This window comes from Cetorhinus maximus, chromosome 36 (assembly GCF_964194155.1).
Source record: "Cetorhinus maximus chromosome 36, sCetMax3.hap1.1, whole genome shotgun sequence".
Lineage (NCBI taxonomy): Eukaryota > Metazoa > Chordata > Chondrichthyes > Lamniformes > Cetorhinidae > Cetorhinus > Cetorhinus maximus.
The window spans coordinates 4,950,230-4,976,617 of NC_135914.1; the positions used below are offsets into that span (position 1 = coordinate 4,950,230).

At 44.2% G+C, this 26,388-nt stretch overlaps 1 protein-coding gene across 1 annotated transcript in view; it reads left to right on the top strand.

Moving 5' to 3' along the window:
- Positions 1–26,388, top strand: part of smad10a (SMAD family member 10a) — a 139,648-nt gene that overhangs the window by 53,259 nt on the left and 60,001 nt on the right. Inside the window, exon 3 of the mRNA XM_078534038.1 lies at positions 25,969–26,143. Coding sequence (XP_078390164.1) covers positions 25,969–26,143 — 175 coding nt within the window. The remainder of the gene's footprint in view (positions 1–25,968; positions 26,144–26,388) is intronic.

Here is a 26,388-nt window from a genome sequence, read left to right on the forward strand (position 1 = left end):
TAGGATATTTCTCGCTCAAACTGTTGTTAAACCTTTTCCTGGTGTTCCTGGGGTGAATTTTCTTCGTCAGTGCATTCATTTCCTCCTTTACCAAAACTCAGTTGCTGTGGATGAACCCCTACATTCTGACAAATTGGTGGCTTATTAAAATGATGCTTTTTAAATTAAAAAGCTTTTCTCTTCCGTCTTATTGTTTAATGTACGTTGCTGTCCCCTTGCTTCTTGGTTTGAGCCTTGACCATGCTTGCTCAGCCTATGACACCAACCAGTGAAGCTGTTCATTAGAGGAAGAGAACTTCCTGCATTTAAAGGCTAGAAGATGCCTAGTGTTGATGGAAAAGTAGCTCAACACCAATCTGTGCTCAGGAGTTGAGAAAATAAGCAAGGTCAGAGATATCTTACTTTTGAACATTAGGTGCTGCAGCTTCTTTAGTGGATTTTGTTCATTATAGCTTGCCCTTATTCAATGTACTGAATATTTGTGAAAGTGAATACCAATGAGTGCTCACACCATTCAATGCTCCCATTGAGACTTCCTGTTACTGACTGATCCTTCCTCTGATCTGTTTGAATACCTTATTTTCAAACCTATTTTTAGGTGAACGAATCTGTTCTGAAAGCAGAGAGTGGGAATTAAAGATAGTTATTCGGAATGGCAGAGGATCAGTGCTGGGACCACTGTTGTTTACAATTTACATACTTGGACTTTGGAATAACAATTTCTGAATTTTACAGATGCTACTGAATTGGGGATAGCCAATACTATAGAATACTCTAGAGTGTCACAAGAAATTACAGGAGGGCATTAATCAGACTTGCAGAGTGGGCAAATAAGATCAACTGAGATAAATGTGAGCGAGTACACTTTAGTAGGAAGAATACAGAGGTTACTTATTACTTTGAAGGTGCAAGTCTAGCTGGGTAGTGAAACAAAGATCTTGGAGCACGAATACATAAATCGCTGAAAATTGCCTCATAGCTTAGAAAAGCCATTAAAAAAAGAAAAACATGCACTAGGCTTTATTGCTAGAGGGATAGAATTGAAAAGTAGGAAAGTTATAAAATGTGCGAGGTGTTTTGCAACCCTGCAGTGTGCCTGGATTAGTGCTGAGAAGTTGCTATTTAACCATTTCCCTTCTCCCCATAGGAGATTTATCAGGTAGATACCTGGAGTCAGGCTTAAAATAGAAAATGTTATTCCAATTTACTTGTACAGGTCAAGTATCCTTCATCTGAAACCCTTGAGCCCGAATCCGTTTCAGTATTCAGATATTTTTAGTTTTCGGATGTGATATCCATATCATTTGGACAGTAGGCCTAGGCCTACTTACATTACAATAGCCTAAGTCTCGGCTAGCTATAGCCTCAAAATACTGGGTTGTTTCTTCATTTTCCAACTCTCTCTCACCCTACTTCTTGCCTGTTAACATTTATTGCACCTGTAATATAATATTACATAGCTCTATTAATATGATCAAAAATGATGAGTACTTACACAATAGCCTTGGTGTTATCCACTCATGAACTAAGGTGGATCCAAATGATGACTGCATTAATTAAATCTGCCTCAAAGAGCTTCTCGGTGAGGGTTCAGAGTGTCGATGCACTCTCCTGAGGAGGCCGCCTTGAATAGTTCTTCCAGCTTCATCTGCCTCACTAACATTGGTTTTTATTTCATAACTTTGGCTTTTATTTTATACACTGACATTATTTCATGCTCACTTATAAATGCACGTTGTTTGAGTGCATCCATCAACCCATCACACATCTTAACACTATCGTCTATAGGCACTTTCACTACTGTATTCACTATGTCACCCTCATCATTACTGTTATGATGAAGTTGATCTTGATGTAACACCATTTCTGCAATCTCTCTGTCGGTCAAAGAGTGCATCACTGGAGCATCGTTGTCAATATTAAACACTTGTTCGATATCCTCGGCTTCCAGCATATTCACACGTTCCAAACGTGTACCTTTGCATACTCAAGTAGCTGGTTTACTATCTTTCAAAGTCTTCATCAATATTATCGCCTTCTGTGAACATTGTTGCAGGTCAAAGGTTGTGTCTTTATGTCTTTATAAACTAGACACCAGGCGTTAGCAGATACATAGATGGTGTCCTTAACTGTAAACTCCTTTTGGAAGCCTTCAACCCCCAGACCTCCATTTGCAACACCGAGTGTACTATTCAAGAAGGTGCCTTTATATTTACATTTCATGGACCGAAGAATGCCATGGTCCATTGGCTGAATTAATGATGTTACGTTGGGGGGTAAGTAAACGCTGAAAACGTTGTTCTTCAAGAGTTCAGCAGGGGTTGTGCTGAACAATTGTCCAGGAGCAACATGATTTTACAGTTTTCTTCAAGTCCAGCTACCTGACAATGCACACGTGCCTCTGGTTCAAAGTGGTTGTGAAACCAATCAGAAAGCACGTCCCTGGTTACCCAGGCTTTCTTAATGACCTAGTAGTGAACAGCTAATGTCCAAATATCCTTGAAGCTCCTGGAACATTTGCTGTTTCTGATTACAGCCAATTTACATCTGTGTGCGCCAGCCACATTGGCACAACCAAGGACAGTCAACCTACGCTTAGCATCCTTAACACCCGTTGGTGCACTCTCCTCAGCAGTTGCTAGCGTTTTCCTAGGGACATACCACAAGTACAGACTTGTTTTGTCAGCATTGTAAATTTGTTCGAGCGAAAGGTTTTGGTTTGAAACTAGCTTAGCAAACTCATGAATACATTTTTCAGCCGCTACATACTCTGCAGATGCTTTATCACCTCAAACTTTCAATAACGTGATACCATGACACTTGTTGAATTTCTGCAGCCAGTCTGTTGTGTACTCACAGGCACCTTCCAGCCTCAATTCCTCATGGCAGATCTCGGCTAGCTGCATGGTCAATGGACCGGTAGTCAGCAGAAACCTTTCACTACTGCGCTGGCAAATTTAATCCATCGTAACACAATCATGTCTATCAGTTTTTGACCTATGCAAAGTTTTTCTATTATTCCTTAACTTTTGTGAATCATTTTCAATCTGAAATTTCAGCAGTTGGTCTTTCTGCTGCTTTAAATTGGATATGGCAGTGATACCCACCCCATACTGTACTGATGCCAAATTCAACCTATGTCAAACCTTGGTTCAACCACACTTGACCAGAGTTGCACGCAGTACTCTACCATTTTATAAAAAGGATCTAGAGGCATTGGAGAGGGTACACACAAGATTTACAAGGATGCCCACCTGTGGGTATACATATCAGGAAATGATTGACAGACTGGGTCGCCCCTCTTGAAATTATGAAAGGTTTCAATAGAGTGGATACACAGAGGACGTTTTCTCTTATGGGGAAGAGTTCAACTAGAGGACATTAATATTAAATAGTCACTGAGAAACCCAATAGGGAAATCAGAAGAAACTTCTTTACCCAAAGAGTGGTCAGAATGTGGAACTTCCTGTCATCGGGAATGGTTGAAGCGAATAGTACAAATGTACTTAAGGCAAAACTAGACAAGGAGATGAGGGAGGAGAGAATAGACAGTTATGATGGTAGATTAGATGAGAAAAGATGGGAGGAGGCTCGAGTGGAGCACAAACACCATGGACTGGCTGGGCCGAATGGCCTGTTTCTGTGCTGTATCCGATTATAAGCCTATGCATGCTGCCAGCCTGGTACTGTACGAAGTGGCGGTTATTGCTTCCTACTTGGACTGATCAGAGCTTCGACAGCAGCACACAGTCATTGCACTGGAGAGAAACTGCCTTTATCAGGACTTTGGTGCTTATGAATAAAGCTGTGTAAATTGATTAGAACTGTGGTTCAGTAAAGTCAGCTGAGCAAGGCCTTCGTTGCTTGGTGAGTGGGTCAAATCAATTCCTTCAGAATTGTTGTTATTTGAGACTGTAAAATGTGTGAGGCGTTTTGCAATGCTGCAGAGTGCCCGGATTATTGCTGACAAGTTGTTGTTTAACCATTTCCCCCCTTCCCATAGGAAATATATCTGGTGGATACCTGGAGCCAAGCTTAGAATAGAAAATGTTATTCAATTTACTTGTACTGATGCCAAGCCCTGATGTAAATACAACCTTTACTATGGAAAGCAGTGCACTTTTTCAGGGTTTAGCTATGCTGAATATGATAACAGGATTTCTCAGGACTGCCTGACTGGAGGGTTAGGCTTTTTTTGTGGTTTTTACTGTTCTGACCTTGGATCAGGAGATTTTAGTAACTGGACACAGTTTCCACCCTCGCTCCCACAGCTTGTAGCATGTGAAAGTGCAATGAGTTATGCTGGCCTTGTGTTAGGAACCAGCTGAGAGGGGAAGACTGTTTTGTCTGGAGCATTGTGGCGTCCAGTCCTTCAGGGAGGAGCTGATGGAACACAAAGCTTTTCAAAAGGCAACATGGATTTGGTGGGATTAAAGGGAGTTTCAGGTTCACTGACCCTGCAGAGAAATAAAAAACAGGCAAAGCTGCAAAACTATAACCTCATCAAAGTGGCTCCCTCACTTCCACAGTTCCCATGACTTGGGCTACCTAAAATATTTATTCCTACAATGACACATAAACGCAGAGTAATCTGTGTCTTGAATCAGTGCCAAGTTCTGACAAAACATTGAAAGTGTAAAAAATGACTTCCCTTGAAGTTTTGGTGAACAAATGCACCATCCACTGCTGTGGAACCGCACTCGCCAGGGGAGTAAATAGACCATCCACTGCTGTGGAACCGCACTCGCCAGGGGAGTAAATAGACCATCCACTGCTGTGGAACAGCACTCGCCAGGGGAGTAAATAGACCATCCACTGCTGTGGAACCTCACTTGTCAGGGGAGTAAATAGACCATCCACTGCTGTGGAACCTCACTGGCCAGGGGAGTAAATAGACCATCCACAGCTGTGGAACCGCACTCGCCAGGGGAGTAAATAGACCATCCACTGCTGTGGAACCTCACTCGTCAGGGGAGTAAATAGACCATCCACTGCTGTGGAACCGCACTCGCCAGGGGAGTAAATAGACCATCCACTGCTGTGGAACCTCATTCGTCAGGGGAGTAAATAGACCATCCACTGCTGTGGAACCGCACTCGCCAGGGGAGTAAATAGACTATCCACTGCTGTGGAACCTCACTCGCCAGGGGAGTAAATAGACCATCCACTGCTGTGGAACCGCACTCGCCAGGGGAGTAAATAGACCATCCACTGCTGTGGAACCGCACTCGCCAGGGGAGTAAATAGACCATCCACTGCTGTGGAACCGCACTCGCCAGGGGAGTAAATAGACCATCCACTGCTGTGAGGCACACTCGCCAGGGGAGTAAATAGACCATCCACTGCTGTGGAACCGCACTGGCCAGGGGAGTAAATAGACCATCCACTGCTGTGGAACCGCACTGGCCAGGGGAGTAAATAGACCATCCACTGCTGTGGAACCGCACTGGCCAGGGGAGTAAATAGACCATCCACTGCTGTGGAACCGCACTCGCCAGGGGAGTAAATAGACCATCCACTGCTGTGGAACCTCACTCGCCAGGGGAGTAAATAGACCATCCACTGCTGTGGAACCGCACTCGCCAGGGGAGTAAATAGACCATCCACTGCTGTGGAACCGCACTGGCCAGGGGAGTAAATAGACCATCCACTGCTGTGGAACCGCACTCGCCAGGGGAGTAAATAGACCATCCACTGCTGTGGAACCTCACTGGCCAGGGGAGTAAATAGACCATCCACTGCTGTGGAACCGCACTGGCCAGGGGAGTAAATAGACCATCCACTGCTGTGGAACCGCACTGGCCAGGGGAGTAAATAAACCATCCACTGCTGTGGAACCGCACTCGCCAGGGGAGTAAATAGACCATCCACTGCTGTGGAACCGCACTCGCCAGGGGAGTAAATAGACCATCCACTGCTGTGGAACCGCACTGGCCAGGGGAGTAAATAGACCATCCACTGCTGTGGAACCGCACTGGCCAGGGGAGTAAATAGACCATCCACTGCTGTGGAACCGCACTCGCCAGGGGAGTAAATAGACCATCCACTGCTGTGGAACCGCACTCGCCAGGGGAGTAAATAGACCATCCACTGCTGTGAGGCACACTCGCCAGGGGAGTAAATAGACCATCCACTGCTGTGGAACCGCACTCGCCAGGGGAGTAAATAAACCATCCACTGCTGTGGAACCGCACTGGCCAGGGGAGTAAATAAACCATCCACTGCTGTGGAACCGCACTCGCCAGGGGAGTAAATAGACCATCCACTGCAGTGAGGCACACTCGCCAGGGGAGTAAATAGACCATCCACTGCTGTGAGGCACACTCGCCAGGGGAGTAAATAGACCATCCACTGCTGTGAGGCACACTCGCCAGGGGAGTAAATAGACCATCCACTGCTGTGGAACCTCACTCGCCAGGGGAGTAAATAGACCATCCACTGCTGTGAGGCACACTCGCCAGGGGAGTAAATAGACCATCCACTGCTGTGGAACCGCACTCGCCAGGGGAGTAAATAGACCATCCACTGCTGTGAGGCACACTCGCCAGGGGAGTAAATAGACCATCCACTGCTGTGGAACCGCACTCGCCAGGGGAGTAAATAGACCATCCACTGCTGTGAGGCACACTCGCCAGGGGAGTAAATAGACCATCCGCTGCTGTGAGCCACACTCGCCAGGGGAGTAAATAGACCATCCACTGCTGTGAGCCACACTCGCCAGGGGAGTAAATAGACCATCCACTGCTGTGGAACCTCACTCGCCAGGGGAGTAAATAGACCATCCACTGCTGTGGAACCGCACTGGCCAGGGGAGTAAATAGACCATCCACTGCTGTGAGGCACACTCGCCAGGGGAGTAAATAGACCATCCACTGCTGTGGAACCGCACTCGCCAGGGGAGTAAATAGACCATCCACTGCTGTGGAACCTCACTCGCCAGGGGAGTAAATAGACCATCCACTGCTGTGGAACCGCACTCGCCAGGGGAGTAAATAGACCATCCACTGCTGTGGAACCGCACTGGCCAGGGGAGTAAATAGACCATCCACTGCTGTGGAACCGCACTCGCCAGGGGAGTAAATAGACCATCCACTGCTGTGAGGCACATGTGCCCGGGAAGCCTTTTTAAAATATTTCCACAGGATCTGGGCATCGATGGCTAGACCAGCTTTTGTTGCCCATCTCTAATAGTCCATGAGAAGGTGGTGATGCTGCAGTCCATGTGGTGTAATACAGCCACGGTGCTATTAGGGAGGGAGTTCCAGGATTTTGACCCAGTGACAGTGAGGGAACAGTGATATTGTTCCAAGTCAGGATGGCATGTGTCTTGGAAGAGAACTTGCAGTTGGCGGTGTTTCCATGCATCTGCCGTTGCCTTAAGTGGTGGAGATCATGGGTTTGAAAGGTGCTGTTGAAGGAGCCTTGGTGAGTTGCTGCAGTACATCCTGTAGATGGTACACACTGCTGCTACTGTGCGTCCATGGTGGAGGGAGTGAATGTTTACGGTGGTGGGTGGGCTGCCAATCAAGCGGGCTGCTTTGTCTTGGATGGTGTTAAGCTTCTTGAGTGTTGGTGAAGCTGCACTCATCCAGACAAGTGTATAGTATTCCCTCACACTCTGGAATTATGCCTTGTAGATGGTGGACAGGTTTTGGGGAGTCTGGAGGTTAGTTACACACAGCAAAATTCTCAGCCTTTCACCTCTGTAGCTACAGTATTTATGCGGCTGGTCTAGTTCAGTGCCTGGTCAATGGTAAACCCCAAGGATGTTGACAATGGGGGATTCAGCGATGATGTGACCATTGAATGTCATGGGGAGATGGTTAGATACTCCCTTTTGGGGATGGTCATTGCCTGACACTTAAGTGGCAAATAACAATTGTGCCACACGTCAGCCTAAGCCTGAAAGTTGTCCAGGTCTTGCTGCATATGGAAACTGCTTCAGTATCGGAGGAGTCGCGAATGGTGCTCAACATTGTGCAATCATCAGCGAACATTCCCATTTCTGACCTTATGATGGAGGGAAGGTCATTGATGAAACAACTGAAGATGGTTGGTCCTAGGACATTGCTGCAGGATTCCCTCAGGGTCAGGTCCTGGGACTGAGTTGATTGGCCTCCAAGAACCATAACCATCTGCCTTTGTGGTGGGCGAGACTCTAACCAATGGAGAGCTTTTCCGTTGATTCCCATTGACTCCAGTTTTGCTAGGGCTCCTTGATGTCACACTCTGACACATAGTGCCTTAATGTCGAGGGCCACTACTCTCCCCTCTTGAATTCAACTCTTTTAGCCATGTTTGGAGCAAGGCTGTAAATGCACCATCAGCTAAAGTGAGTTGCACTTGCCAGGCAGGACTTGGCTTTGTTTATTCTCAGTACAAATCTTCTCCTTCTTGCTCACCTGAGGTTGTTGGTATATTTTGAGGGTTATGAGGGTACTGACATTTATGATCCAAGTGGCTGCACTTCTTGTGGTAGCCCAGAGTGTTGGAAGGATATTTGACAGTGGAGGCTTTGCAGCAAACCTGATCTTGTCCTGTCCTGTCCTGTCCTCACGAGCCATCCACATGCATGTGTGAATTCCAGTGTTCATCACTGAAATTGGCTGGTATTAATAAATGCACACAGCTGTGGAACTGCACCAGAACAAACAAAGCAAGGCCACTGCATTAACAAATATACAGAGCAAGGCCACTGCATTAACAAATATACAGAGCAAGGCCACTGCATTAACACATATACAGAGCAAGGCCACTGCATTAACAAATATACAGAGCAAGGCCACTGCATTAACACATATACAGAGCAAGGCCACTGCATTAACACATATACAGAGCAAGGCCACTGCATTAACACACATACAGAGCAAGGCCACTGCATTAACGCACATACAGAGCAAGGCCACTGCATTGACAAATATACAGAGCAAGGCCACTGCATTGACACGCATACAGAGCAAGGCCACTGCATTGACAAATATACAGAGCAAGGCCACTGCATTGACAAATATACAGAGCAAGGCCACTGCATTGACAAATATACAGAGCAAGGCCACTGCATTGACAAATATACAGAGCGAGGCCACTGCATTAACACATATACAGAGCAAGGCCACTGCATTAACACATATACAGAGCAAGGCCACTGCATTAACACACATACAGAGCAAGGCCACTGCATTAACGCACATACAGAGCAAGGCCACTGCATTGACAAATATACAGAGCAAGGCCACTGCATTGACACGCATACAGAGCAAGGCCACTGCATTGACAAATATACAGAGCAAGGCCACTGCATTGACAAATATACAGAGCAAGGCCACTGCATTGACAAATATACAGAGCAAGGCCACTGCATTGACAAATATACAGAGCGAGGCCACTGCATTGACACATATACAGAGCAAGGCCACTGCATTGACACATATACAGAGCAAGGCCACTTCATTAACACATATACAGAGCAAGGCCACTGCATTAACACATATACAGAGCAAGGCCACTGCATTAACAACAAAAACAGAATTAGCAGAATGCATTAGCAAGCATACACTAAGCAAGAGATTTCATTAGCAAGCATACATGGAGCAAAGAATCTCCACCGGTAACCCCACACGGTGAAAAATTGCACTTTATGGCATCAGAAATGACAGCACTGGCAGGCATTGAGACCATTGTCTTTGTTCTGATGCTAGTTTTTCAGTTGGAGCTGCCCTTTCTCCATATTTCTTCTCCCAATATCTAAAGCATCATTCAAAAGGAAATTTGCCTAATCCCCTGCTTGACTAGCCACTTGTGGTAAAGCGTTTTATCCTAACTTTCGTGTGGTAAGTTTCTTCAATTCCTCTTTCCATTCTTCCTGTCAGGAAGTTGTGTCTATTGATTTGATTAATAAACTGGCTGAGAAAATCTTTCATTGTTTATCTTTGAATTTTATCAGATTCCCCTTTTTCAGGTAAGAAAGTACCCCAATTGCTTGAGAATTGTTTTCAAAATGGTGGGTAGATAAAGACCAGGTGCTCCATCTAACCTGCCCCACGACCTTCCTTCCACACAAAAACCTTACCTCAATATGATTCTCCAAAATTAAGTGGAGATGCAATTGAAAGGACCAAGTGAACCGTGTAGAACAAGAATCATATTGGGTCACTTTTTAGATAGATTGGATAAAATCCTGGTGTGGAGGGAAGAGAGTTGCTTTGCGAAAGGGTATTTCTCGGTGGTGAAAAGGTGTTGGGGGTCAAGTTGCAGGGAGAAGAGGAACAAGAAACTTGAGGGAAGGGGAGAGAGAGAGGTGAAGGAGCCTTATGAGGAGAAGAAGAAAGGCGGGGAAGAACATGATTGGGGCATGGGGAAGGAGAAGAGGGTCGTGAGTTAAGGAAGAGCACGAAGTGGGGGGAGGAAACCGTGGGGTGAGATGAGGGGGAGGAGGAAGAAAAATTGAAGCGTGGGTGACGGGAGGGATGTAGAGATTGAGAAAGACAAAGGAAGAAAGAGACTGCAAACATCAAACTGCTCTTAAAGCTTAGGCATTTCGATTGCTGTTGTCCTTGTTATTGCCATTGTGTGTGTTAATTTATTTTAAAGATGAGCTACGTGCTCCATCAACGTAGTGTCTCTGACAAAAATAAGCTCAGCTCAGAGTTGAGTCAAAAAGTGGAGTTTTGTTTGTGTGTGTTCCGTGTCCTGGTAAAATATGCTAGTAAGATTAAGGCTGTGAATGGTGAGAGCTGCTTGGTGCAGTGTCTGTGTGGGGGCTTTGTACTCTAGATATAATGTGCTGATGAGATGGAACCGGTGTACATTGCACAGCGGCGCCAGTGCAGCCGGCGTGACTCGATAAGTTTTGACATTTCACCACAATGGAATAAACAAAAAGCTCTGAGTGGGGTCACTAGGGTCAGTGAAGATGAAGAGTGAGTGTCATATTTCAGAGTGGAGACTGGCTAAAGGAATGTCCAGGGTCCTAAGTTTCATCTCATTAACGTACTCAAATAATCGGCTGAAATCTTTTTCTTCTCCATGCTTTTGTTAACTCTTGCCATACCAATTTGCTCACAACTAGTTGGATCATTTGCCTATTTATCTGAGTTTGATTATTTGCTGCTGTGTTGATGTACCCTGGAAATTTTAAACGTGGTGCAACAAATATAGGTGATCCTAGTTTGTCACTATAAATTTAAAGCACTTTGAAAAGTTAAAGTAAACAAAATCTTAACTTTCCCCTCTTCTGCCCTAAATGGCCTGGTTCTTACTAGAAGTCTGGATTCTGTGAGCACTTCATTTCATCGCCAAAACAACCATTCCTTCAGGAATCAGCTCAAGACAAAAAATGGCAAAATATGATGACAAGGCACCAGTCAAGCCTGATCCTATCCTTGCCCAACATTTGGAAGTATCTCGACTTTCCAGCTGGATAACAATCAGGAGTGCAAAACCATCCCAACCTTCCTCTCCGTAACCCAAGGGCACTGCAGCCATTTGCAGTGCTCTATTACATTCGCATATATCAGCTAACTGAATACAGGCTGTGAATGGGACCTGGCAGTTACTGATCATTGGGTAAAGTATTTTTAAAATGTTGTTCTTGGGAGTTGGGTGAGGCTAATGAGGCCTCCTTTATTGCTCACTCCTGATTACCTTTGGAAGATGGTGGGCCATCTTATTGTATTGCTGCAGTCTTTATTGTGATAGTGCCTCCATCATGGTGCTTGATGGGGAATTTCAGAATATTTATCCAACAACAGTGGAGTCCTAATATGTGCCCCAAACCAGGATGGTGAATGATTTGGAAATGATTGTGTTCCCTTTGACATTGATGTTGCTGTTCTTCCCAGTCTTAGGGGTGACAGGAGAGGGCAGTGCTGTTGCTGCAGTGCCTCCTGTAAATTGTTTACATTGGCCCAGAGTATACAGACAGTTCAAACTTGCCTGAATTGTGTCAAATTTGATTGACATTGTGGCTGCATCCATCCAAGTGAGTGACACGTGCTCCATCACACTCCTGACTTGATGTTTGTAGACAGTGGAGAGGATTTTGAGGGGATCGGAGAGTGAGCCATGCATTGCAGAGAACCCAGCCTCCTTCCTGCTCTTTGCAGTCATGTTGTTGATTTGAATAGTCTGATTTTAATCAATAGCAGCCTCCAAGATATTAATGATGGAGCTGTTGGAAAGTCAAAGGTAGATACTGAATTTGCTTTTGATCCAGGTGGTCATTAACCAGAGTCAGATGACGCAAATGTTACCTGCCATTTGTCAGTCTGTGTGTGTCACACCCTGCTATGGGCCACTTCATTATCAAAGGACTTGTGAATGGAGCTGAATGTGTTTCAATGCACATGTTGGATTGGTTAAAGATTCATGGCCAATGACAATGGACAATGGCTTCTTGAGCTTTGTGCCCTGAATGAACTCTGCGTTACAAACACTATCTTTTAGAGCAAACATCACCACAAGGTATCATGGCGTCATCCAAGATCTGGCCATTGGTGCCAACTTGACCTGATTATCACCAGAAACACGACCTCCCCACTGTGCACACGTACCTATCACAGTGCGGATTGAGACATCAACCACTCATATCAGCAGCAGAGTGTTTCACAGTTCCAAACACACTGGCCCCCCCATGCATCAACACCCTTAGTACAAGAAATAATGACACATATCAGCACTTTGTATTGGCTTTCAGGCCTTTGCTATCCACTGAAGCTTACCTGGAAAAGCCGATGTTGATATTGGAAGTCACGGAGTTCAATCATTTATAACACTACAGCAACATTTGATAAAGGCAGAACCCACAACAAAGACTGGTTTGAGACCCACTCAGCAGAAATGACATCTGTCATTGAAGCGAAAAGCAAAGTGTACCTGATGCAGAACACATCTAACAACTAGAACACTGCGTGACTTGAGAATAGCAAAGGCATTTGTGTGAAAGGGGAAATATTGTGCAAATAAACACTGGGTCAACCTATGTCAAGAAGTTCAAGCTGCCTGTGGCAATGGAAATCTAAGTGCTATGCATGATGTGATCCAGAGGGCACTTGGTCCTATGATCACCACAGTTGCTCCCCTGAAATCGGCATATGGTAAAGTGCTTGCCAAAGAAGTAGACAGATGTCCCACTGGTTTAAGCACTACTGTGAGCTGTACTCCTATAAGACGAACATCTCCCTATCTGTGCTTGATACTCTCCCATAGCTTCCTGTCGTGTTGAGTTACATCACTTGAGTTCAAAAAGACCATTGATTGCTTAGCAAGCAGGCACCTGGCAAGGATGAAATTCCAGTCAAACTGCTCAAGCAAAGCAAGTCCCATCTACTGCCACACCTTCATTACATCCTTCTCCTCTGTTAGATCCATTCCACGTCACATTAAGCAGAAACAAAGGTGACAGAGGAGACTGCAAGAGGCATCTTGCTCCTTAGCATCTATAGTGGACAACCTCATCTCCATAAGCAAGCTACACGAGACGTGTAGAGAACAGGATATAGCTTTTTATCTTGCTTTTATAGATCCCACTAAGTCATTCAACATTGTCAGAAGGGCATGACTATAAGATTTTGGGGAAATTTTGCTGCCCACTGCAGCTCCTCAGCCTGTACTGCGCTTATACTGTGCAGTTTGACATCACTTCTGGCAGTTTGAGTGAAGAATGGAGTGCAACAGGGCTGTGTCCTAGCTCCACTTTAGTATTTTCTCCTTCATGCTGCTGACTTTTGCCTTGCCTGCAGATATGGAAACAGTTTACCTACATGCCAGGTCAGATGACTAGGCCTATAATCTGTCCAGACTAAATGCAAAGACAGAAATACAGCATGTCTTGATCAGAGAACATTTCTAGCCTGATGATGCCGTGTTAATCGCTCTTTCAGAAACTCGGCCTCAAAGACTCATGGATTTTCTCTCCCATGCCTGTAACATGTTCTCCCTTGCTATAAATGTTAAGAAAACTGTGGTTATGGGACAGGGTGTCACATTGCTGCCCTTGATCGTTCTAAATAACACATTGCTGGAAGTTGTCACAGACAGGTAGTTGTGATGTTATAGATTTTGTAATTAACCTTTTAAATGGACACAAAAGGAGCTTAAAAAATGGTTGTCAAAAGTCAGCTGACCTTTTACAACTGCAGTGTTTGTCAAGCTTTTAGAAGGCTCCAAATGGATTGAAAGTGGACATAATCAAGGCATTTGAAATTCAGTGCATATTTCCACAAGGATAAACAGAAACTCGTTGACAGTGACTTGCCTGGAGGTGTGAATAGCTCTTACCTATCTCACCAAATCTGGAAGAATGGGAGTCATTCATGTTAATGGCTGAGACATTTAAAAGGTTAATTACCTGGGCTAAAAGACAATGAATGGGACTATGTCCCAGACCTTGGCTAACTGAATACCTAATATGGAAGCATGACTTGACAGTTTGGTGTAGCATCCATTTTGAGTTTTGACCTATATAAGCCTGGCTGAGAACAGTCATTTTGTGCAGAGAACTCAGAAGATCTCTGGAAGAGCGTTCCAGCCCACAGCTCTCAGCTGAACTAGCTGTGAACAGCATGAGAACTGGATTTCTCTCAACTACCAGGAGCCACAGAGGAAGTTGCCCAGAAATCATCACTTGCTCTGCTGAAAAGGAATCCAGGCAGCCTTCAAGTGTCACACTGGCAGATCAGTAAAGAAACAGGACCTTCACTCACATCCCAAAGCTGCTGTACCTGCTGAGTCCATCGACAAAAGAAAACCCTGACTTTCAACTGCAAAAGCCATCGCTGCTGCTAAACCAAACCTCAAGTTTCAACCCTTTCACTTTGAGTGGAAGGAATTAAAGCAAGATAGAGCAGGATGTGGAAGAGGTGGGGAAGTTGCACTGCTGGTTAAGGGGAATATCACAGCTGTATGACAGGAGGACACCTTGGTGGGCTCATGCAGCGAGGCAATATGGGTAGAACTCCGGAATAGGAAGGCTGCAGTCACAATGTTGGGGGTTTACTATAGGCCTCCCAATTGCTGGCGGGAGATTGAGAAACAGTTATGTAGGCAGATTTTGGAAAGATGTAAAAGCAATAGGGTTGTTGTAGTGGGTAATTTTAACTTTCCCTATATTGACTGGGAATCACTTAGTGCTAGGGGTTTGGATGGTGCAGAATTTGTAAGGTGCATCCAAAGGAGGGCTTCCTGAGACAATGTGTAGATAGTCCAACTAGGGGAGGGGCAATACTGGACCTGGTATTAGGGAATGAACCCGGCCAGGTAGTCGAAGTTTCAGTAGGAGAGCATTTCGGGAAAAGTGACCATAATTCAGTAAGTTTCAAGGTACTGGTGGATAAGGATAACAGGAGTCCTCGGGTTAAGGTGCTTAATTGGGGGAAGGCTAATTATAACAATATTAGGCAGGAACTGAGGAATCTAGACTGGAGGCGGATGCTTGAGGGCAAATCAACAACTGACATGTGGGGGGCTTTCAAACGTCAGTTGATAAGAATTCAGGACCGGCATGTTCCTGCTAGGATGAAGGATAAGCATGGCAAGTTTCAGGAACCTTGGATAACGAAGGATATTGTGAGATTAGTCAAAAAGAAAAGGGAAGCATTCGTAAGGGCTAGAAGGCTGGGAATAGATGAAGCCCGTGGAGAATACAAAGAAAGTAGGAAGAAACTTAAGCAAGGAGTCAGGAGGGCTAAAAGGGGTCATGAAAAGTCACTGGCAACCAGGATTAAGGAAAATTCCAAGGCCTTTTATACATATGTAAAAAGCAAGAGGGTAGCCAGGGAAAGGGTAGACCCACTCAGGGACAGAGGTGGGAATCTGTGTGTGGAGCCAAAAGAAATGGGAGAGATACTAAATGAATACTTCTCATCAGTATTCACCAAAGAGAAGGACTCAGCAGTCGATTTGTCTAGGGAAGAGTGTGTAAATAGCCTGGATCATGTTGAGATCAAAAAAGAGGAGGTGTTAGGCGTCTTGAAGAATATTAAGGTGGATAAGTCCCCAGGGCTAGATGAGATCTACCCCAGAATACTGAGGGAGGCAAGGGAGGAGATTGCTGGGGCCTTGACAGAAATCTTTGTATCCTCACTGGCTACGGGTGAGGTCCTAGAGGACTGGAGAATGGCCAATGTTGTTCTATTGTTTAAGAAGGGTAGCAGGGATAATCCAGGAAATTACAGGCCGGTGAGCCTTACGTCAATGGTAGGGAAATTATTGGAGAAGATTCTTCGTGACAGGATCTACTACCATTTGGAAGCAAATGGGTGTATTAGTGAGAGGCAGCATGGTTTTGTGAAGGGGAGGTCGTGTCTCGCTAACTTGATCGAGTTTTTCGAGGAAGTAACAAAGATGATTGACGATGGAAAGGCAGTGGATGTTATATACATGGATTTCAGTAAGGCCTTTGACAAGGTCCCTCATGGCAGACTGGTACAGAAGGTAAAGTCGCACGGGATCAGAGGTGAGCTGGCAAGATGGATACAGAATTGGCTTGGTCATAAAAGACAAAGGGTAGCAGTGGAAGGGTGCTTTTCTGAATGGAGAGCTGTGACTAGTGGAGTTCCGCAGGGATCAGTGCTGGGACCTTTATTGTTTGTAGTATACCTAAATGATTTGGATGAAAATGTAACCGGGCTAATTAGTAAGTTTGTAGATGACACTAAGGTTGGAGGAGTTGCAGATAGTGAAGAGGATTGTCAAAGGATACAACGGGATATAGATCGGTTGGAGACTTGGGCGGAGAAATAGCAGATGGAGTTTAATCCGGACAAATGCGAGGTAATGCATTTTGGAAGGTTTAATACAAGCAGGAATTATACAGTAAATGGCAGAACCCTTAAGTGCATCGACGGGTATAGGGATCTGGGTGTACAGGTCCACAGGTCACTGAAAGTGGCAACGCAGGTGGATAAGGTAGTCAGGAAGGCATATGGCATGCTTGCCTTCATTGGCAGGGGTATTGAGTATAAAAGCTGGGAGCTGTATAGAACCTTGGTTAGGCCACACTTGGAATATTGCATGCAATTCTGGTCACCACATTACCAGAAGGATATGGAGGTGTTGGAGAGGGTGCAGAGGAGGTTTACCAGGATGCTGCCTGGTCTGGAGGTTATTAGCTATGAGGAGAGGTTGGAGAAACTCGGATTGTTCTCACTAGAGCGACGGAGATTGAGGGGTGACTTGATAGATGGTTACAAATTTATGAGTGGCATGGACAGATTAGATAGAAGCTTTTTCCCAGGGTGGAAGAGTCAATTACTAGGGGACATAGATTTAAGGTGAGAGGAGAAAACTATAGAGGAGATGTGCAGGGCAAGTTTTTTACGCAGAGGGTAGTGAGTGTCTGGAATTCGCTGCAAGAGGAGGTGGTGGAAGCAGGTACGATAGTGGTGTTTAAGAGGCAGCTTGACAAATACGTGAATAGGATGGGAATAGAGGGATACGGACCCCGGAAGTGCAAAATGTTTTAGTTGACGGGCAATCTGATCGGCGCAGGCTTGGAGGGCCGAAGGGCCTGTTCCTGTGCTGTACTTTTCTTTGTTCTTTGTTCAACGGGCCTGCAACAGTGTCTCAGAAAATGGTTTGAAATTTCATCTTTAAAAATAGTCTTTTATCTTTATCTGCTTTTAATTTTTGTATCTGTATTTTAGTTAACTTTCTCACTTGTGCTGAATTAACTTTTAGCTGTAGTTTTATAATAAACTAGCCTTTATCTTGTTAAAGATTGAAGCTTGTCTGCTGTTATTTTAAGTTGAACCATTCACAAAAGGGGATTGTGTGCACACGCACACGCGCACACATTCTTAGCTCACAGACCACTTTGCGGAAGCATCTTCTACCCGGTCGTGACAAAGATGTTAGCAAATTCTGCTACCTTGGGTCCATGAAGACCGACAGCCTGTCTCTCGATGCAGAACTCGATACAGGCGTAGGGAAAGCAGCTGCTACCTCTGGCTGAATGACAAAACGTGCTGGAATAATATCAAGCTGACTCTTGGGACCAAGGTTCTGGTTTATGAGGATCTTGTTCTCAGCACCTTGTGTGGAGCTGTGAAACTCTGACAACTTACAGCTATCAAGAAAGGAAGCTCAGCTACTTTCATTTTCGCTGCTTGAGGCACATTCTGGGCATCTCATGGAATCACAAATGCGGCAGTCCTCTCAAAGGCAAGTGTCCCAAATATGTTTTCACTCATCAAGCAGAGACTACTGTATTGGCTCTGCCATGTTTGCAGGATGGAACACAGACATATACCCGAGTGGCAAGGTAGCCAAGGCCAGAAGACCAGTAGAATGCCCAAAGCTCTGTTTCAAGGACACTTGCAAGTGTGTAAGAAGGCCCTAAACATCGATTTTCACAGCTGGAAGGCACTAGCAGATGGAAATGGTGACCAGTGGACTGGCATGCACTCCATGATGATCAACAGCTTGACAACAGGCACCAAATTGCAAAACAACACCCATGGCGACAGCTGATAACCATGTCATATCCGGCACTTGTTGCAGAACCTGCCTCTCATGGATTGGTCTCTTCAGCTATCAGCAAAAGTGCACCATATGAAGCCACCCCCAGTGGATTTGATTTGCTGCATGATTGTCATCTTATGTAGATGGAAGGATGCTGATGACTGGGGGTTGGCACCAGCGGCTTCCTTTTCGGAGAAGTTGTGAATGGAACTGAACAATGGAATCATCAGTGAATATTCCACTGCTCACCTTATGGAGGAATGGTCATTGATGGTTGGACCAAAGTTACTTCTCTGGCAAAATCCTGGGCTGCAGATTGGCTTGTGGCAACCATAACTATCCTCCTTTGTGTCCGGTGTGAATCCAGCCACTAGAAGGGTTTTCCCTTTGACCATCATCATTTCATCATCAAAAAAACTTCTGACTTCTCTTCAGCCCATTTGCTGCTGTCGTAAATGCTAATGGGTTTCTGTGAAATGTGTTCATATAGTTGTGTGTATGTTTGAAAAAAATTACGGCACTAAATTAAAATTGGTGCTCTTGTGTTTTCTGTAGCATAAAGATAAATGTCTAGAAGGACAGTAGATTTGTCCTATGATCAGTTTAAAAACTTAGTTGCTTCAAATCTAATTAACATTATGCCTGCCCTTCAAATGGAAGGACATCTCTTGATCATGACGATACCCAGGAACGGATCATGAGATTACACAATTGAGGAGAGATGCAGATTATTTCTCCTTACTTTCCACTTTCTTTTTCTTACTGCTGAAATAAAAACCATGCAGGTCGATTTTGTAATGGGATTGTGCAATTGCAATCCTTTTACACGCTTTTATTTTCAGTGAATCTGGTGCTTGTATATTATTCAGTGTTAAAGTATTACGTGCAGCAATGAGTAGTGTAATGGTTTAATGGAATAGGTATCGTAATAAGTAATGTAGATGACTATGTATCAGTGACATCAGCAGTCACGTGGTAGAGACTCTACAGCAGATCAAGCAGGCAGCACTCAGGAGAGATATGCCTACTCAGTAGCCCACCTTGTATATATTGTAAATGGTGTAAGTAAATCAGTTTGAAGTAACTACCTGAGTCAGGCTACTGTCCCTCTAGATAAGATATGCCACATTGCGACTCTATGAAACAATGAGGACTCTTGTCAGATTAGGAGAGCATCATAGCCATTATTACATTCCTATCCCAATTGTTGTATTCACATGTATTCGTGTACACCCTGGTGGTTGAGGCCACAGCAATAGCTACCAGTAATGTAGTGTTGAATGATCTACGGCTGAGCCCTTGGGAATAGTTTCTGGGGGACCTGACATTTTACATCAATGTAGCCGGTTTGCTCTTTAAGAGGTTAGGGTTAAGGTACTTTATGCAGGCAAAGTAGAAGGAACTTTGCTCCATATCTAAAGCATGCCATCTCTGACCTAGGAATGCAAGCATTCTAGCTAACACATGAGTACCTGATCAGGGAGTGCAGTGTATCTAAGCTTTGTGCTTGATGGCACAGTTCAGAAATTGCTTACTTTGCATCAGATTTGAATGTGAATGTTGGTAATGGATGGTAATAAATTTGACATTTCCAGTCCTGACATCTGTCCTCTTGATGAACATGGGCTTTCCATTTTTTATAGTGGCTGACCTAGATATTTGAAAGTAGTGAGCTTGCTGTAGTGTTTTAGTACTGCTCTTCTCCTTTTCCCACCTCCCATTGATGGTAATCCTTGACGAAGGCTGTCATTTCCATACAGTCGATCTGTCTCATGTAAACAAAGTGTAGATGGCAGGAGCAGCTTCCTGAAAGCTGGATAGATCTCTCTTCGATTTCAGGCATTTTCTTTTTAGAAGATTTGTTTCCCTTTTTTTAAATTTAGGAAATTTGTTACCAGGATCTAAAATAAGCACATCTTCAGAAAGGATGTGTTTGTAAAACAAGTCATGGAAAAAGCTCTGGCTCCTGCTCCTCCTCCTCCTTGGGGAGGTGGTGGCATAGTGGTATTGTCGCTGACTAGTATTCCAGAGGCTCAGGGTAATGCACTGGGCACCTGGGTTCGAATCCCACTGCAGCAGATGGTGAAATTTGAATCCAATAAAAATCCGGAATTAAAAGTCTGATGACGACCATCAAACCATTGCCGATTGTTGTAAAAACCCATCTGGTTCACTAATGTCCTTTATCTGATCTGACCCACATGTGACACCAGACTCTCACCAATGTGGTTGACTCTTAAATGCCCTTTGAACAAGGGCAATTAGGGATGGGCATGGGATGTGGCTACAGTGATGCCCACATCCCGTGAACAAATAGAGAAAACTCATCTGTGTATTGCAACTCTGAGTACAGATTCACTCGTATTGCTTTTATTTTAACGATTTTCTTCAGAAGGCATTCAACAGGATGGAGTGGAAGGAATTAGGAGCAACTTACTGGCTTAGGTAGGAAAAGGTAGAAGACAGAATAGGAACAATTAGGTATCCAAATTGGCAGGCTGTGATTGGTAGCGCTGTCGCAGTGTGTGTGTGGCTCTTATCACCGAATCATACTTTATCCTGACCCCACTACCCCTCCAGCATTTTCTCCTTTGAGCATCTTGCCTTGTTCCATCCTCCTTGCCTCTCATTGAAAACCCTCATTCTGTATCATCTACCCCAGTTTGATTAAAAAATGTTCTCACTGAGATATCTTCACTGTGTTATGATCCCTGGCCAGACCGCCAAGCTGTTGGTAAGATTTGGTTTGGGGCCAGTAATGTTTTGTTCAAAGTAAACAAAGTTTGAGATTCAAGACACTTGCTAAGTGAATAAAGCCACAAGATTCTACGGATTTGAAACAAACAAAAATAAACTTTACTACACATTATACTTTCATGACACTAGGACACCCAGATCCCTCTGAATCTCAGAGCTCTGCAATCTCCCACCTTTTTAGATAATATGCTTTTTATTCTTCCTGCTAAAATAGACAATTTCACATTTTCCCACATTATACTCTATTTGCCAGACCTTTGCCCACTCACTTAACCTAGATGTCCCTTTGTAGCCTCCTTATGTCTTCTACACAACTTACCTCCCTACATATCTTATTAGTCATCAGCAAATTTAGCAACCATGCCTTCAGTTTCTTTATCTGAGTCATTTATATAATTGGTAAAATGTTGAAGTGCCAGCATTGATCTCTGTGGCACACCACTCGTTACATCTTGCCAACCTGAAAAAGAGTCATTTATGCTTTCTCTGTTTCTTGCTAGCTAGCCAATTTTCTATCCATGCCAATATGTTACCCCCTACATCAGGAGCTTTTATTTTCTGCCATAACCTTTGATTTAGCACCTTATCAAATGCCTTGTGGAAATATAAGTACAGTACATCCACCGGTTCTACTTTATCCACAGCACATGTCACTCCTTCAAAGAACTCCAATAAATTGGTTAAACTTGATTTCCCTTTCACAAAACCATGTTGACTCTGCCTGATTGCCTTACATTTTCCTAAGTGCCCTGCCATGGCATCTTTAATAATAGTTTCTAACATTTTCCCTATGACAGATGTTAAGCTAACTGGCCTGTAGTTTCCTGCTTTCTGTCTCCCTTTTTGAATACAGGAGTTACATCTGCTATTTTCCAATCTAATGGAACCTACCCCAAATCTAGGGAATCTTGGAAAATTGAAACCAACACATCGACCATCTCCCTAGCCACTTCGTTTAAGACCCTAGGATGAAGCCTATCAGGACCCAGGGATGTGTCAGCCCAGAGCTCCCAACAATTTACTCAGTACCACTTCCCTGGTGATTGTAATTTTCCTGAGTTCCTCCCTCCCTTCCATTTCCTGATTTATAGCTATTTCTGGGATGTTACTTGTGTCGTCTGTAGTGAAGACCAGTGCAAAATACCTGTTCAATTCATCTGCCATCTCATTGTCCATTACAAATTGCCCAGACTCACTTTCTCTAGGACCAATGCTTACCTTGTCACTTTCTTATTTAAATATCCATAAAAACGCTTACTATCTATTTTTATATTTCTAACTAGCTTTCTCTCTTACTCTAATTTTTCCCTTCTTATTAATATTTTAGTCTTTCTTTGTTGTTCTTTATATTGTGCCCAGTCTTCTGACTTGTCACCCATTCTTGCGCAACTACATGCATTTTCTTTAAGTTTGATACATCTTTTAACTTTTTTAGTTAACTAGTGATCTTGGATCAGCCCCCTGGAACTTTTCTTCCTTGTTGGAATGTATCTGTTTTGAATATTCGATGGGCGGGCGGGCCCCACCAGCTCGGCGGTGGGCGGGCAGCCGAACTCTGTCATTGAAATGGGCCCCACCGCCATTTTGAGTGGGTGGGCCAATTAAGGCCCGTCCAGCGGGCTGCCCAGTGGGAAGCGCTATGTGCTTCCTGTACGGGGGGGGGAGGGGGGGGTGGAGGGATTCCCCAACAGTCAAAGTGCGCTGTTTCGCGTGAAAGAGCGCACTGCTCCCTGAGACTAAGTGCTGTTTTAGGGAGATCGGTGAAAGATTAAACAACATCAAAAATAGCAAAATTAAAAAATTATTAACATGTCTTCCTCATGTGACAATGTCACACGAGATGGGACATGTTAATAGATATTACATAAACTTTATTAAAGATTTTTTAAACAGACATGAAACTTCGTCCCGCCAATGGATGAGGTTTCATGTTTTTTCTCCTTCCCGCTGGGGCTCCTGGCCTGCCCACCAGCCTTAAGGTTTGACGGACAGGGCATTTAATTAGCTTAATTATCCTGTCAATGGCCTCAATTGGCCATTGACAGGTCGGCGGGCGGACAGCTGATTTCACTGTCCGCCCACCTTCAGCTGTGGCTCAGTTCATAGCACCCTCGCCTTTGAATCAGAGGGTTGTGGGTTCATGTCCCACTCCTGGAAACCAAGAACTGTGATTGTACTCGAAAAAAGTTGCAATCTGTGACTGTTGGTAACTCAAAAGAGTTTCCTGAATATTTAAATGGGGCGGGATGACGTCGGGGGTTCCTCTGACATCATCCCGCGTCATTTTCCCGTCGGCGAGCGAGCCCCGCCCCCAAATCACCGACGGAAAAATTCTGGCCAGTATCTCTATTGACCTACCCCTTAACCTCATTTGGCAGATCACTTTAACTAGCTCTGCTTTCGTGCCCTCATAATTGTCCTTATTTAAGTTTAAAATATTAGTCTTGGGCCCACTCTTCTGACCCTTAAACTGAATGTAAAATTCAATCATATTATCATCGCTGCTACCTAGGGACAGCTTCATTATGAGATCATTAATTAATCCTGTCTTGTTGCACAAGCGCAGGTCTCGTATAGCCTACTGACTGGTTGGCTCCAGAATGTGCTGTTCTAAGAAACTATCCCTAAAATACTGTATAAACTCCTCATCTAGGCTACCTTTCTGATCTGATTTATCCAGTCTATATATGTGATTAAAATCTCCCATGATTATCGCCATACCTTTCTGACAAGCTCTCATTATTTCTACCTTCATACTGTACCCTACAATGTGGTTACTGTTAGGGGGCCTGTACGCCACTCCCACAAGTGACTTCATGCCTTTATCATTTCTCATCTCTACCCAAACTGCTTCTACATCCTTGTTTCCTGAACTTAGGTCATCTCTCTCTATTGTGTTAATGCCATCATTAATTAATAGAGCCATTCCTCTACGTTTTCCTTGCTTCCTGTTCTTCTTAAATGTCGTGTACCCTTCAATATTCAGGTCCCAATCTTTGTCATCCTGCAGCCATGTCTCTATAATGGTTATCAGATCGTAGTTATTTATTTCCATTTACGTTCTCAGTTCATCTGTTTTGTTATGAATGCTACATGCATTCAGATACATAGTCTTTAGCGTTGTCTTTTTATTACTTTTGTCACCTCTAGCCTTACCTGATGTACTGTTAGCTTTGTACTCACTATCTCTTCCTGTCATGGTCTATTTGTCATTTCCCATATTAATCCCTTTCTCTCTTTGCCATGTCTCTACTCTTTGATTTACTCCATTTTCCCAAATTTGATCCCTGGCCCCCACTGTTTAGTTGAAAACCCTCTTTACTCCCCTAGTTGTGCGGCTCCAAAGAACACAGGTCCCAGCACAGTTCAAGTCTAGACCGTCCCAACAGTACAGAGTGCCTCACGAACCACAACTCACTTCTCCCACACCAGTCTTTGAGCCTTGCATTCATTTTTCTAATCTTATTTACCTTATTCCAATTTGCATGTGGCTCAGGTAATAACCCAGAGATTATTATCTTTGAGGTTCTGCTCCTTAATTTGGTGTCTAGCTTCTCATACTGACTATGCAGAACTTCTTTCTTCATTCTATCTCTGTCATTGATACCTTTATGGACCACGATGACTGGGTCCTTTCCCTCCCACTGCAAGTTCCCTTCCATCCTTTAGCAGATGGTGCCAGGGTTCGGGACAAGTGGATAAAAAAATAAAAATGAATGTAGAAGAAAGGGGATTTAAAAAAAAAGGGGGTGAGGATGGAGGAGAGAGTTTGTGGTCTGAAGTTGCTGAACTCCGTGTTAAGTCCAGAAGGCTGTAAGGTGCCTAATCAGAAGATGAGGTGCTGTTCCTCCAGTTTGCGTTGAGCTTCACTGGAACAATGCAGCAGGCCAAGGACGGACATGTGGGCATGAGAGCAGGGTGGAGTGTTTAAATGGCAAACGACAGGGAGGTCTGCGTCATGCTTGCAGACAGACCGAAGGTGTTCTACAAAGCGGTCACCCAGTCTGCGTTTGGTCTCCCTGATGTAGAGGCTGCACTCTTAGAGTTGCTGGCTTTGTGATGAGACGTTAAACCGAGCCACATCTCCCTTCTCAGGTGGACACAAGAGATCCTGTGATTTTATTTGAAGAGCTAAGAATTGGTCGTATGTTCACTTCCTTGGTCAATGCTGGTAGTTAAATAATGCACCACTTGCAATAATGGTGGAAACACATTCAATTGGGAGTTTTTAAAGAGAATTGGATATATACTTGAAAAAGAAAGAACATTCCAGATGAATATAGAAAGAGCAGGGGAATGGGACTAATTGGTTCTTTCAAAGAACTGGCACAGGCATGATGGCCCCAATATCCCCTCCTGTACTGTTGTCAAGGATGGCACCTCCGGCATTTTGCATGTCCTCAATAATGAATTGATTGAAGAGCACTTTAGGATGTTTTGAGGATGGGATCAGGTGCTTTAAAATTCAAGTTATTTCTCTTAACTGCACTGAAAGATTCATTCAGACCTGTAGACATTGAAGGTAATTTGGCAGACAATAAATAGAATAATTTTCACATACCCTACATGTTCAGTAGCAGGGAGTCCCGGTGAATAAACTGTCAGTATAACTCAAGCTTTGTGCAAGTTTATGCTGAAGGTGCTGGGTTTCCCCTGTTGAAGGGAATGTTTGAGCCTTACAGTAAATGTATTAAATGATTTTGGTAACTAACATTGGGAGTTGAGAGCATTCTAATTGTGCTTGCATTTCAGGTCGCTGGAAGGAAAGGTTTCCCGCATGTGATCTACGCCCGACTCTGGCGATGGCCAGATTTACACAAGAACGAGCTGAAGCATGCCAAGTTCTGCCAGTTTGCATTTGACTTAAAGTATGACAGTGTCTGTGTCAACCCATACCATTATGAGAGGGTTGTATCACCTGGGATTGGTGAGTGGTGGTGTGTATTATTAATTTCCGCAGAATTCATGATCAGCAGAAAAGCACAAGAGTTTTAAAACTGTTAACCTTATTCGTTCCCATCCTGTAAATTTTCTGGAACTCTCCCAAATGCCTCCAGTGAGTTTCTGCGTTCGGAAATAAGTATTTGGAGATACAGTGCTCTCATTTTATTCATGTCTCATTCTAAGCATTCAAGGTTTCAGAGAATTAGGGGGGAAGACCAGACATCAAGA